The 14,685-nt window shown below is 51.4% G+C and overlaps 1 protein-coding gene across 5 annotated transcripts in view; it reads left to right on the top strand.

Annotated features, from left to right (window-relative positions):
• PEX14 (peroxisomal biogenesis factor 14) overlaps window positions 1–14,685 on the top strand; it is a 153,865-nt gene that overhangs the window by 56,760 nt on the left and 82,420 nt on the right. For all 5 annotated transcript variants that reach the window (XM_070079319.1, XM_070079318.1, XM_051856878.1 and 2 more), the window contains exon 3: window positions 4,872–4,956. In XM_070079319.1, coding sequence (XP_069935420.1) covers window positions 4,872–4,956 — 85 coding nt within the window. The remainder of the gene's footprint in view (window positions 1–4,871; window positions 4,957–14,685) is intronic.

Raw genomic sequence — 14,685 nt, 5'->3', positions numbered from 1 at the left:
TGCTCACAGACTCCTCTTCTGTCCTGGCTTTTGGGATCTGTCACCTTGTGGATGCGTTTGGCAGCATCCTGGAACGTGGCTGTGGTTCCCTCTGCTTTCTTCCCGCCCCGCAGCCTGTGCCCTAGCTAGCAGGATTGCAGACAGAATTGAGAAGGAAGGGAGAACCCAGGGCTCCGAACGGGAGTTCAGATAGGAGTCTGGATGCAGAAAGCCAGGATTCAAAATTATGCTGTCCTAGGACCCTGGATCTGAGAGCGCTCTGCCTGGAATCTGAGGGAGCGCGGCCTCTTTAGTGAGATATATAGCTTCATAATTAGCCCCTTGCATTTTTTTCACGAGTGCTAGCATCAGCGTTCTACGATGTGTTTCTCTGATTAACAGCTGCTTTGCAACTATTTCCTTGTGCCACCAATGACCGTATTTGTCAAGGAACTCCTGACAGAGTACTGATTTCTTACTAAAATGCTGCATTTCTGTTTGAAGAGGGCTCTCTCAATCTCAGCAGGGCCTGGCTTTTAAAGCCAGTCCTTGTTAAAACTCCGGTTGGCTTTGGTCTAGCGCGTGTTAACAGGATTCTGGGTATCCACTTTAAAGTACGAGCACAGGAACCTTTCACAGGCAGTTTAATCTTCTGAGCAGTGCACGTGAGCAGGGAGGTGCTGGGAGCGGTTTCAGGCCGCGTATTGGTCACTTTCCTTCGCTTTTTAGTTGTGATCTCTCTAGGTTAAGAAGGACTTGGCTGTGGTTGTTAATGTCATTAATTTTTGAATATTTTTAATATTTTAAAATGGCTAATGAATGCTCACATTTTAGGAGATAGATGTGTGTAGTACACAGGAGTACTGGAATTGGTGGCGTTCCAGGTAAGTGTCGCTGGAGACAGTGCAGCAGGTTTACATGCCAGGTGTGAAGTGCCACGGCTCCCTCAAGCCCCAGGGTCGTCGTTAGGCAGCCTCCGTTCTGTCGTCCCCCTCGTGCAGAGAAGAAGGTGTGCGTTCTGCAGATGACAACGCGCAGGTCTTTGTAGGACGGCGGAGAGCACAGAGGAGGCGCCTCCTCAGTGCCGGCTGCAGGAACCCCCGTTCTCACCAGGATCACTCCCCCTGCATGACGCATCGCACAGCACGTGCCTCCTAGCGGGTAACCCCTGAGTACCGTATGCTGGTGATTTATACGGTTACACATCCTGGTCTCAACACAGATCTCTCTCAGTTGGCCAATCATCTAGGTTAGTCTCAAACCTCCTTTTCTCCAAGTTGCTGGCCCTGACTCCAGTGTAACCATTGTCCCAAGGTTGCAGAGGCAAGCGTTCGCTCCGCTGCGCCTCAGCTTTACCTCTGGCCTCAAGTGATGAGCAGTGAAAGTGACGGAATTTTTACCCTGAAACTGTGGCGCTGGCGGTGGGAGAGTTCTTTTATTTTTCTTTGGGGGTAGGGGACTGGGAGGTAGGGTCAGAGGCACTGGGGGAGGTGAGAAACTTGGCCTCCGTTTTCCTCTGAGTTCTTCTTTAGCTGCTGGTGACTCCAGGTGCACTTGTTAAGGACTCAGCGCGAGAGGAGGGAGAGGAAGGCCGGTTCCGTGTTTGCCATGGACTCAATAGCAAATGGCTTCGACAGCGGCGTCGGGAGCTCCGTGCCAGAATTTTCCCTGGCTTGCTGCACTCCCACAACATGTGCAATAAAGTTCCTGCCTCCGTTTTACATCTTTGACATTGAGGCGGAAGATTTGGCCTGAATTTATGTAATTTAGTTGGGCACTAAATATAATCCATGAATAGCCACATTCATCTTCTAATTAGAAAATCAAACGATAACACAGGACAGGCCGCAGGCACCCCATCATCGAGTCCAACAAAAGCGTGTTGTGTGTGTCGGGCCTCTGCAGAGGAAAGTCAGTTGAATGCAAAGTGTCCAACGGAGGCCGGGGAGGCACAGACGGAGCACCCCGCCAGCTGCTTAGTGTGTGAAGATCTTTGCACTGTGGCTGAGGAGTTTGGGGGAACCTTTTCTCATCGATGTGTGAATCGTAAGGCTACGAAACTCTGGATTGGACAGCCGCTATCCCCCCTGCCACAGGCAGCGCCAGTCCTCAAGGGGGCGGGAGGGGAGGAGTAAAAGTAGCCGGAGTCGTCATGGGGGTGGGGGGAGGTGCTGTGGTCACGCCTGCTCGGAGCTGCTTCTTGGCATCTTATCTGGCGCCTTCCGTGGAGGCTGTTAGTTCGGGTGCTTTATATTTTTGCTGTCGGTGCTGTTAAATATGTGATTTGCCTGTCGCCTGCGTTTTCAGACAAAGATCAAGAGGAGCATAAACAAGCCCCAAAAATGCTTTATGTAGATGTTTGGTAGTATTATTTTTTATGACTTGAAATTAGTGAATGGAAACTTTAAAAGAAATTGTTCATATTTTTCCAAGTTTGTAGTGTGCCGGGACTTTGTCAAATTCCCGTTAAAATAAATACGTCAATTTCATCTCCCTTCCAAATTCATTTATCTTGCTTTTTTAAAAGGTGTTTTCTACTTTACCTGATGTTTAAATTGGATTCGCTCGTTTGTGCTGTTCTTTGCTATATCCCCCACGTTTTCCTTAAATGAATTACTAATGACAGAGCACTCCATCATCCCCTCTCTGCAGCCACTTTAAGGAAAGCATGGTGATCTAAACCTTTTAACCTATTAAAGATGATTTTTCCCAATTGAATCAGACCCACCACAGGTGTAATAACTAATCATTTAAACTACACCTGCTATTATGTATTTTTAAGCCATTATGCGTGTTGGATAGATGATAATTCATGTTTATTGCATTGTCCGATGGATCCGTTTTGCCTACACTAGGCTGATTAATGTATTTAAAGAAATAAGAGATGCAATTTTTAAAAAAAAAAAATTGATGGAATGCGCCAAGCACTGCATTGAGTGCACCATTAAACCCATCAGAACTTTGCTCTCTGACCAGAAATGCATATACCAAGGACTATATTAAAAACACAAGGTGAAACCTGTGCGTTTTAGTGGTAGGATTCTGTTTTCTTTCTCTGCATGGAAAATTTTGGAAGGAGGAAGGACAGGTTTCTGTTTCTGTAAGTAAGTGCTAGGAGCTGTGCTGTTAGCACCTTCTGCCCAAGACCTGTTCATCCACACTGCCCTGACACCTGGTACCCGTGCTGCATGACAGGAATACCGTAATTTTCATTTTCCTGTGTGTTGGAGGTGCATGTTCCTCCAGGTGAGGAGCAGTTATCCCCGAGCCATCTGAGCCGTGCAGCTTGGCGTTGACCCCACGCTACCTGTGGCCCTGTGGTGCGTGCCTGTCCACCGCTCTCTTTGTAGGGCATGGGCCTCTCCTTTCGTTTTTCTCTTCCCTTCTCACCCACTTCTTCCTTTCTTTTTTTAATGCCCCCACTTCCGTTATACCTCCTCTTGTCCTATTGCCTTCATCTCCCTCCTTTTCCTCCTTTTCCCAACTCCCTTTCCTTTCCTTTTTTTCCCCCTCTTTTTCCCTGTCCCATCCCTTCAGTAAAACACACCAGTGTTGTAGATGTTTGCTGGATTTTGGGTGCCAACCTGAGGAGATCTGGGTGGGGCGGAAGGGGTGAGTGTGCAGTTTTGGGCTTCTAGACCCTCAAGTGTTTTCCTGGTCGTGGTGGGTGCTGCTTGCAGTGTTGGAGCGTAGATTATAACCCAGGGCGGGGGCCGGGTGGGCTGTGCTTGGCTCTCCAGGAATACTGGTGGGTCTGAGGGTGACGGGCCCAGCTCTGAAAAGTGGGGACACGAGCTCCTCCTTTAAGGAGCGTGCCGGGCTCAGCCTCCCACGGAGGGGTTACAGGGAAGCGCATCAGGGAGTTTCTCTAGCTGTTTGTTTCTGTTCCAGAGAAGTCTGTCTGGTCTCAGGATTGAATTCATGTGAAATGTGGGGAAGGAGGCACTTTGCAACTTGAATTTTATTTCTGGTCGCAGTACTTTCTGTTTGAATCTCTGCACAGCTGTTACCTTTAGTTTGAAGGATCTGAGAAAACTTCCTTACGTCTGGCCCCTTAGAGATTTTTTTCTTTCACCAACTTAGGAGTGAATCGAAGTACCTGTTGACTTTCCCTGAGGTGGAAAGTGCCAGTCCTTCGGAAAGGCCCCTCTTCCTACCTGGGAGCAGGTTGGCGTTGGCCTCGCGTGGGCTCTGTGTCTGGGATGGAGCATGTGTGAACGGGGTGCCGGGGGTGCCCGGTTTTCCTGCCACCCTTTGCTTGGGTCGTTAGTAAATCAGATTTCATTAAGTAAGACTCACTATCACAGGTAGGTAGGTAATCCATCAGCTTTTAGCCGTGGAAACCCAGAATTTTGCCCCTTGGAAGACTAAGGAATTCGGCTCTCCTGCCGGAGAGGGCTGTGAGAACGGCTGTGTGGTCTGTCGCTCTCCAACCCTCCACTGGCACCCGCACGGTGCTTTGCCGGGCTCTGTGCAGGCAGCCTGAATATCAGAAGATAGCATCATTATGTCTCCAGTCTGTGCTGCACGCTTCTCCATCGGAGTAGGCCGTGAAAGGGCCGTGCTGGTGTGGGGGCGTGGAGAGGGAGTGTTTAGACAGGTGGAGGCGGGAAACAGGCCCTCGTGCACCTGGAGTGATGTGGGTGAGCTCGGCTGAGCTGCCGAGGGCTGTGAAGACTCAGCCTGCACAGGAGGGCCGGTGTGGGCCGGTGCAGGTCTGAGAGGCTGGCCAAGGGACTGGGTGGGCAGACTCCCCCAGCAAGGCCCCCAGGAAGCCACGTGTCTCCTAGTACGGAGACCTCGACGTTTCAGAAAGAAAGGTTGACCTGAACAGAGACCCTTAGAGGACTTTGATGGAAAATTACCTTTCTCTGCTTTTCCTTCCCCACCAGATCGCCACAGCAGTGAAGTTCCTGCAGAATTCCCGGGTCCGCCAGAGCCCACTCGCCACCAGGAGAGCGTTCCTTAAGAAGAAAGGTACGGGTTCCTGCGGCCACGCGGAGTGGTCTGCGGAAAGGGACGGGGGCGGGCTAGGTGGACACCCGTGGTGTAGAAGGCAGGCGCTGAGGGCGCCCAGCGTCCTCATAGCTGTCCTCTGTGCGGGGCAGCCACCCAGTGAGGAAGGCAGGTTCTCTCGCCACAGTGGAGCAGAGGTACTACAGGGCCTGTGTAAAGTGCCCTCTAGAAGGCCGAGGGCCTGGCCGGCATGCGGCACAGGCAGTGTTCGGCGCAGAGTCAGCCCGTTGGCTGCATCTCCAGAGGGCTTGTGCTCCTGTTGAGGACCTGGCTGCGGAGTGGCTGGCTCTCCAGTGGGTGGGCAGCTGCTACAGTGAAGAATGAGGAAGAGGGAAACGGAGGGGGAAGCGAGATGGCCCAACAAGGTCAGCCTAAGGTCAAGCCTGGGGTCAGTCGATCCACGGATTGAAGTGGTAAATTACGGAGTTCATGGTATTTCTGTAAGCAGGGATAAAATTGGATCCTGACAAATTCAATATTGTCTGAAGCAGACAGAATCTATTCTGGTTCTGTTGGAATTTAGGGTATTTTTCTTTTTTGTAAAATGAAAACAAGCAAGTAACCAAAAAAGAAGGCTTACTTTCCATTCTGTGTACATTTAATTTTCTAGAAATCTACCAAGTTGAATAAAGGCCCTTACGTGGCAGAGGAGTGGGATGGGGGTGAGTTTTCTTGCCCCAAAAACAAAAGTCTTTCCTTTAGGAGCTGGAACGTGGGCCTCATAGCTCTTGGTTTTGAGCTCCTAGTTGTGTTCAGTCGGAATGATTGGTGGGCTGCTCAGCGCAGACGGCCACTGAAGGGAAGCCAGCAGTCGGGTTGGTCACTTTACCTAACGTGTCCCAGGGCCACACTCACAGGTTTGGGCAGAATAAGCGCAAACATTTCATTGATGGGCAGCTGCTGGGCTGCAGCCCCAAGGCTGGTCCCTGTGACAGAGCTGGTGAGGGGTGCTGAGCCTGTGCTACTGCACTGTTCTCATCAGCCCCCCCCCCCATCATTAGGAGATTATTAAAATTTGGAGTGTGTTGGCTGGCTTCTCCACTCTGCAAGCATTATGCCATAAAAGAGTTTTTCCTTGAAATATGTGTACCTATGGGGAGTAATTAATCATAAAAGCTTAGGGATTTCAGCTCTCTCATCAAAGCATTGAAGCAGGGGAAAGCTGAGCCTAAAAGCCGAGCTGATTACCCGGGGTAACCTGAGACAAAATCTATGGTTGCCGAGAGATCCTCAGCCCCAGTATATTGTGCAGTGTTAGAACTGCCTGATCGCCTCCTCTACCGACAATGACCAGTTAGTCCTCATCTTCTCTCAAACACAGCTGGGTTAGAATTTCATTTGCAGAAGGTATTTAGAGCAATTTAGAGACAAATGTCTCTGGTGTTTGCTCGGCACTTCCCCACCGCAGGCTTTGCTGAGCAGTTTAGTATCAGGAGCTCCATCTAATCTGTTTAATTTTAATAAATCCCTGACTGGGAGAGGGAAGGAAAAAAAGAGCGAGAGAAACTCCGGACCCAATAATACTTCTTTTGAGTTACTTGGCTCATAATTACTTTAGAGAGGAAACTGTTTTGTCCAATTATTATTTGTTCTTAAAAAAAAAAATCACCAATCGGTGGATTAATTGATTCATCCAAGAGCGAGTGTCCACCCCATGCCATGCCCCCGTTCCCCACACTGGTGATTTAGCCAGGAGGAGAACAGACAAAATCCCTGCCCTCAAAGTGCTTCACTTCCGCTGTGGGGAGGCAGGCAGGGAACAGATGGGGAGGTGAAGTATGTAGTTTGCCAAGGGCAAAGGCCATGGTGGAGAAAAGCAGAGAGTGTGGGGGACGCAGTGTGAAAGAGGGAGTGTCGGAGGTCTCTAAGAGAAGGCGTGTGAGCGGGGACCTGAAGAGGAGTGTGTGTTGGCCACGTGGCTGTAGTTCCTCTCACCTCTGATCTGGGCTGGAGTTCAGGCGTCCAGATCCCCGAGAGGCTGCCCTAACCTCTTCCTCTAAGGAGACCCGCGGAGTTTACCCCTGTACTTAAACCCAGAATCACTAAAGTTAATCACCCGTCTCCATTATCCTCTGAAATGCTGCTTCAGTCAGTAATTATCCATTTCCGAGTTGAATCCCAGTAGGGGAAGTTCTGGCAGGACCTTTTCTGGGCAGAGAATTCCAAGGTTTGATCGGTGTCTGGGGAAGAAAAGCCCCTTCGCGGATTTAAACTTCACTTTTTTAATTTCCGGCTGTTCCTTGGGTCAGGCTTACACGATCAGCAGAGCTTGGCACGGTCTCTGGTGGGGAGGAGAGGAGCGTCTACCCTGTTCCTGACAGTGGTTGGGAAGGAAAGAGAGTTGGCTCACTGGCCGTCGGGTGGGAGGGACCAGGGCTCTGGCGTCCCCAGCCTGCCGTTCCTGCAGGCGTGTTGTGGCACTGGGTTTGCAGGACTGGCTCTGGGAGGGCACTCAGCCCCTGTAGTCTTGGCTTCCTAGCAGATGTCACTTTAGGGAATTACAGCAGAGCACCGACTTGAATTATAATCTCAACTTTTCTTCTTCTTCTTCTTCTTCTTCTTCTTCTTTTTTTTAATAAACATCTCTTTCCTGAGAAGGCAAATCCAATTTTGTTTTTCTTTTAATATTATTTAATATTTAATATAGAAATTGAGGTCCCTGTAGTGCATGTCAGCTCAGTGGAAAATGAGGGTGACTTCAGACTCATCAGCTGAGTTTGTTTTGTTGTGAAACCACAGCCTGGGGGCTGGGCTGCATCCTGCCTCTTTGGCTGACAGGTTAAGCATGGTGCTCTCTGATGGGGGGTGCAGATAAAGGGTAGGGGGCCTTGGAACCACGGAAGGCAAGAGGGAGTGAACGGGACAGGGATGGGATAGCGCTGGGTTGCAAGTTTTCCCCTGCTTGGGCTTTTTATTTTTTGTTTGGAGATCTCTTGGATGCTTTAAAGTCTGAAGATGGAGTCATTAATGAGAAACATGAAGTTATTAGAATCATTTATCATTTTCTTTGAAGTTTGTACTGCCGTTTTGTGTAATTTACAACATTTCTTCCTTTAATCGGGAATTTTTTGGATGAAAGAGAAAGCAGCTGTTCACCTTCAGAGTCCCAGAATAAATGCTTTTGTTTTCCTTCAACCACTGGGTTCTGCAGATGACAGGTCAACTGCGGAGTCAGCCACACATGACGGTAATTGGACTGTGTGTGGGGCGTGAGCCTCACGGAACTGGTCTATATATAGACGCAGTTCTTGCCAGGCAGGCATCATGACTGGGCTTCACACAGGCTGCAGTCCAGGGCTTGAGAGGAACTTAGAAACAGCGACAGAATCAGTCTGGAAGTTAGAGGCTTGGACGCCGTTGTCACTAGTGTTGTTGATTTGACACCGTCAGCCACGAAACGCAGGAGGCCGTCTGCTTCCTAGCATGTTCGGCAGGCTGAGTGCGATGCGTCAAAGTGACCCCGGCTCACCGGAGGCCGGGGAGGGGACGGTGTCGGCCGTGCACTTCTCCGACACACCTGTCGAGAAGCAAGCGCGTGGGAAGCAGGGGCGCATCCCAAGCTTTTCTGTAGACTCCTGCACAGAGGGAGGGTTGGCGTTGCCTGGCACTTCGGCCCACTTTGCCCTTCTCACGTACGTCAAGCAAAGGGCCTTTTTCTCATGGAATAAATAGTCCCGGGGGGTGGAGGTGGGCAGGGAAACTAAACAAATGAAGCACACTTTGGGAACGACTTTCTCGTTCTAAAAGGTGACACCAGATCTCACCCTCTTCTGTTCCTGGAAGCGGAAGCCCTGGCAGCAGAGCTGCCTGCTTGCTGGCGGTGACCGTGAGGAAGGGACCTGCCAGCCTCAGCCTTGGCAGTGGGTGGAGGTGAAGGGCTCCTCTCGCTGCGGTGCTTCCAGGGGGAGTGAATCCTGCACAGACTTCAACTGAGCTCTCTTTCATTACCTTCTTTTTTTTTTTTTTTTTTTTTTTATCATTTACGTCCATTTCATGAGGTAGTTTGCATGTCCTTGAATGGAATCTCGTTACCATGAAAGCTTTTTTAGCATTGATTTCATAACAGTCTTAATTTAATAGCTCCATCATTACTGAGAAGCTCTGGGAGTGGGGCCCTGACTTTCCAGGTCACTGACCTTTTAATTACAAACCTTGTTCTGATAGCCAGGTTATCGACTGGACAGCTCCCAGCTTGTGCCCCCAGGATGCAAACCAAAATAACTGTGTTTCCTCCCCCATCTCCAGGAAAAAAAAATGTAACCTCTTGTGTTTCTAAAATTAATTTTCTCCTTCAGCTTTACTTTATAATTAATTCCTGAGTATGTCTTAGTGATGCCAGAAGTCTTTTTCCAAAGCTTTTGTTCCTGGAGCTGGGGTCCAGCCGATAGCCTGGGGGCAGGGGGCAGAGTTGGTGCCAGCTCCCGGCCCTGCGTGACTGCGGCCGGTTTCCTCGGCGGCGGCAGCTCCCGCGGCGGAGCTGGCAGGACTGCTGGTGGCTCCGCGAGGGGCTCCTAGCCCTTCTGAGTCTTCGTTAATGAGACATGGATTATGGGCTCGAGACTTAGATGCATGCCTCTGTCTGCCAGAGCAACTGAACCTGGCGCAACATAGACGTTTTAAAAGCCGTGGCCATTCTGAGAAAGGCCAGAAGTGGAAGGATTTCTCTTCTTGCTTCTTACCTCTTTGTTAGGCGTGGAGGGAACAGGTCCTGCCTGAGGAGTTCCACGTGGGTCACGAGCTTGAGCCACTGGCTTGATCTAGGTTCTCTCGCATTGGGCGTGGAGAGGGAGAGGAAAAGGGAGGACAGTGGGCAGCAGGTCGGGTGAGCAGGAAGATCCCGTGTTGTGGACGTGTCCCTCTGTCCTGAGCAAACAAGCCTCCTGGCAGTACGAGCCTTCCTCAGGAGAGAGACGCAGAAGGCACAGGGAGCGGTGTCCACTAGCAGTAGTCCCGGGAGTCCAGCCTGTGGCACTGTGGCATCGATCTCCCCACTTCCTGCTCCTCCCACGCGCAGCCACGCCCTGGCGTGGGTCTGGGGCAGGGTCGGGTAGGGGAGGCACCCTGCAGGTGAGCAAGGAGCCGCGGCCGGAACAGACAGGGCCGTGTGGCAGCCGCAGGCTCGTGCCTGAGGATGATTGAGTATCTCCATCCATCTGTTGTGCGCGGACCGTCTTCCCTCCCTGCCAGTCTTGCATCTGCATATCCGTCACCTGCTGTTCCGGACCAGCCCATTCATCACGCTGACTGGTTCCCCCCCATCAAGTTTCCTGCTCCCCTTGTTATCCAAACTTGTCTTGAACTCCACAGATTTCTCTCAGCATCCAGCGAGACCTCAGCAGCTAGGGCAGCCAAGTGCCGTGGCGTAGACACACTCGGCTAGGGCAGCCAAGTGCCATGGCGTAGACACACTCGGCTAGGGCAGCCAAGTGCCGTGGCGTAGACACACTCAGCTAGGGAGCCAAGTGCCGTAGCGTAGACACACTCAGCTAAGGCCGCCAATGCCATGGCGTAGACACACTCAGCTAAGGCCGCCAATGCCATGGCCTAGACACACTTGGCTAGGGAGCTGAGTGCCGTGGCGTAGACACACTCGGCTAGGGCAGCCAAGTGCCGTGGCGTAGACACACTCGGCTAAGGCCGCCAGTGCCATGGCCTAGACACACTCGGCTAGGGCAGCCAAGTGCCGTGGCGTAGACACACTCGGCTAGGGAGCTGATTGCTGTGGTATAGACACACTTGGCTAGGGAGCTGGGTGCTGTGGCTTGGACATACTCGGCTAGGGAGCTGGGTGCTGTGGCTTGGACACACTCGGCTAGGGCTGCCAAGTGCTGTGGCGTGGACACCCTCGGCTAGGGAGCTGAGTGCCGTGGCGTGGACAACCACGGCTTCCTCATTCGGGGGGAAGCCCACAGCACTTGCTCCCCCAAGAAACCCGAGCTAACTCATTTCCTGCCCTGCACCCTACGATGGGGTGACGCAGCGGAGGAGCCTGGGGGAGGGCAGCTCTTCGGGATTCACCTGGTAACGTTGATGTTTTTCCTGAAAATGAAGAGTGATTCTTTTCATAAACTTGTGCGCCTGCAGCGACACTACGAAGAAAAGCAAAGTGACAAAAGTGACATTTCATGTATCTCAGTCTTACTGAAATGACCTTTAAAACTTTTTGACAAGGTAGGGTATCCCCATCGTTTTAAAAGTTCGTCAAGAGGGTGCACAGTGAGGAACGCGCCTCCCACCCCGTCCCGTCCCGTCCCGTCCCGTCCCTGCTCCGACTTCCTTCCCCGAGGATGCCGCTCCGAGCAGTTTGCTGTGGGTCGTTGCAGAGAGCATTGCTGTGCGTCAGATGTGTTCCTGTGACTCCCGAGTCCAGTGGTAGCAGGTTACTACTCGCCCGCTGCTGGACACTTGGGTGGCTCCGCTTTGGGGATATTAAAGACAAAGCTGCCTGTGTAAGTCTGTGTGTGTAATCCCTTCCCTCAAGGCAGATACCTCGTGGGCGAATGGCTGGGTCCTATGGGAGGTGTGTTTTAACTTTTTTTTTTTTTAAAGATTTTATTTATTTATTTGAGAGGTAGAGTTACAGACAGTGAGAGGGAGAGATAGAAAGGTCTTTCCTCTGCTGGTTCATTCCTCAGATGGCTGCAACAGCCGGAGCTGTGCTGATCCAAAGCCAGGAGCCAGGTGCTTCTTCCCGGTCTCCCATGTGGGTACAGGGACCCAAGGACACGGGCCATCCTCTACTGCTTTCCCAGGCCACAGCAGAGAGCTGGATTGGAAGAGGGGCAGCCAGGCCTCAAACTGGCGCCCATATGGGATGCTGGCGCCGCAGGCGGAGGATGAACCCACTGCGCCACGGCGCCGGCCCCATGTGTATTTAACTTCTAAGGAAAGTTGTGTTCTGTTTTGAAAGTGGTTGTGCCATTTGATGTCACTGGCAGTCACGTGTGAGCACTGCGCTTTGGGTCCATGGAATGGGAAGGGGCGAGGTTTCCCAGTACTGACCCCACATAGCTTTAGAAACAGTCTTCAGAGTGACCAAAGAATGGGTCATATTGGAATACAAGCGCCTGGAAGACCCTGGAGCACAGATTTTGGGGTCCCAGACCCAGCCTCACCACTTTTGAGTTGTGCAGTCCCGCAGAAAATACTTGGCCTCACACATCTTGGTTTCTTTAACTGTAAAATGGAGTCAATGGTAGTATTGACTGTGAAAGAGTCTTGTAGGAATTACGTGAAAATAGTTGGAAGTGTGTAGCAGAGAGCCTTGCACTACAATCCGAGCTTGGTCGACAGCAGTGCTGATCAGGTGCGTCCTCTAGAGGGGAGGCTTTTCAGGGAACAAGAAGAAGTGCCCTTTTGCCCGTGGTCTCGCATTCACGCCGCTGTGAAGAGCGTGCCGGAGTCTCTCGCTCTGCTTCCCTCAGGGCGGAGTGACCCTTTAGCCCGAGGTGTTGGTTATCAGACCGACTGTCAAAGTTGCCGCACACACATCCCAAGGCCTGCATCATCACTTCGTGTCCTCACACAGGCCCTGTATCAGCTCACACCCTCACAGTGAGAAGAGTGAGTCCCGCACACTTTAGATCGTGGCGAGCCGACACAGGGAAGATGTGTACGTGGAGATCTGCAGTGTCCGCTGGGGCTCTTGCAGTGATGGGGCTCTGTGGCAGTCAGTGCACTGCGATGTCATGTTACAAAGATAAACCTGATGGTGTCGCAGAAATCCACGCAACAGAAACTTCTAGGAATTTTGAGTAGAAGAAGGATTTAATACGGGTGGTTAAGGAGGTTACAGCATACTCGAAAGGGCTAGAGGAGTAACCATGACCAGGCCTCCAGGAGTGAGTTCCAGAACTCTGGGAAGCTAACTTGCCAGGGGCTGCTGCCTCAGCCTGGATCAGGCACTTGGGGGGTGGGGCGGGGTGTGGGGAGGCTGCCACTGGAGCTGGTGAGTCCCAGAGCACTTCCCGTTAGCTCTGACACAGGGACCAGGAAGTTGCCACTGCTGCCACCGCTGCTGGTGTCTTCTGTGTTCACAAAGTCAATCACAGGACGTTGGAGTATGAACTTGGCTTCCACCTCTGTTAAAACTGCCGTGAGGGTGGACTCTGGACACTGCAGTCAGAAACCCGAGTGTTTCCAATATCTGCTATGTGTGCAGTGACCAAAAGCAGCAAAGGACAGCTCTTTGCCCCCTTTTTACTTTGTAAGCCACCTGTGAGTACCCCTAAAGAGGGGGACTCACTTGCTGTCCAGAGCTCTAGCTGCCAAGGAGTCTGGGAAATGGAACTTCTAGCACTCCAGTCCCTGCACTGGAGGAAGACACACGGGGTAGAAGTGGGAGTGGGTGCTGGAACCATAGAGGAAGAAGATGCATGAATAATACAGCACGTTTGTCCCAAAGCAGAGTATAGGCACGTTTATACGACAAGTCTCTTAAAAATTATTTTGTATTTTTAAAGATTTTATTTATTTGGGGGTGGGGGGAGAGAAAGAAAGGTCTTCCATCCATTGGTTCACTCCCCAAATGGCTGCAGCTGCTGGCTGGGCCAATCTGGAGCCAGGAGCTTCTTCCGGGTCTCCCGCGCAGGTGCAGGGGACCAAGGATGTGGCCATCTTCTGCTTTCCCAGGCCATAGCAGAGAGCTGGTGGAAGAGGAGCAGCTGGGACATGAACCAGCACCCATGTGGGATACTGGTGCTGCAGGTGGAGGCTTAGCCCGATATGCCACAGCGCCAGCCTCCATTTTTATCTTTTGAAAGGCAGGGATGGAGAAGAGACACCTTCCATGTATTGATTCACTCCTCAAATGCCTGTAACAGCTAGGGCTGGGCCAGGAGCCTGGCACTACGTCCAGGTCTCCCATATGGGTGGCAAGAACCCAAGTACTTGAGGCCATCACCTGCTGCCTCCAGGGTATGCCGTTAGCAGGAAGCTGGAACTGAAAGTGGAGCCAGGACTTGAGCTCGGGCTCTCTGATATGGGATCCAGGCATCCCAAGTGGTGACTTTGAACTGTTGTGCCCGCTGACTAGCCTCTTTCTTCTGAAGCCTTAAACTAAGGATTTTCAGAGCTGTTTAGACAGCCCACAGAATGGGAGATGCATTTCATTTCACAAAGAGCAAATTATGGGCCAGCGCTGGGGCTCACTAGGCTAATCCTCTGACTGCGCAGCCAGCACCCCAGGTTCTAGTCCCAGTTGGGGCACCAGATTCTGTCCTGGTTGCTCCTCTTCCAGTCCAGCTCTCTGCTGCGGCCTGGGAGTGCAGTGGAGGATGGCCCAGGTCCTTGGGCCCTGCACCCACATGGGAGACCAGGAGGAAGCGCCTGGCTCCTGCCTTCAGATCAGCACAGTGCTGGCCGTAGCGACCACTTCGGGGGTGAACCAACGAAAAAAGACCTTTCTCTCTGTCTCTGTCTCTCTCACTGTCTAACTCTGCCTATCAAAAAAAAAAAAGAGCAAATTATGTGTATATATGAGGGAAAGGTACTGTACGGTTAACCAGCTTTGTTTTTTGAGATGAGCTAGACCTTAATGGTTAGCAAAAGCTATGGTACTAGAGCTCCAGATTGTGTAAGAGGCAAATATGGATATATTCTGTATCACCACTAGCTTTCTAAGGTGACTTTTCTCTTTTTAAGATTTATTTATTTGATAGGCAAAGTTACAAAGAGGCAGATGCAGAGAGA

The sequence above is a fragment of the Oryctolagus cuniculus genome, chromosome 7 (genome assembly GCF_964237555.1).
Source record: "Oryctolagus cuniculus chromosome 7, mOryCun1.1, whole genome shotgun sequence".
Classification (NCBI taxonomy): domain Eukaryota; kingdom Metazoa; phylum Chordata; class Mammalia; order Lagomorpha; family Leporidae; genus Oryctolagus; species Oryctolagus cuniculus.
This window is presented reverse-complemented; position numbering and strand designations above follow the sequence as displayed.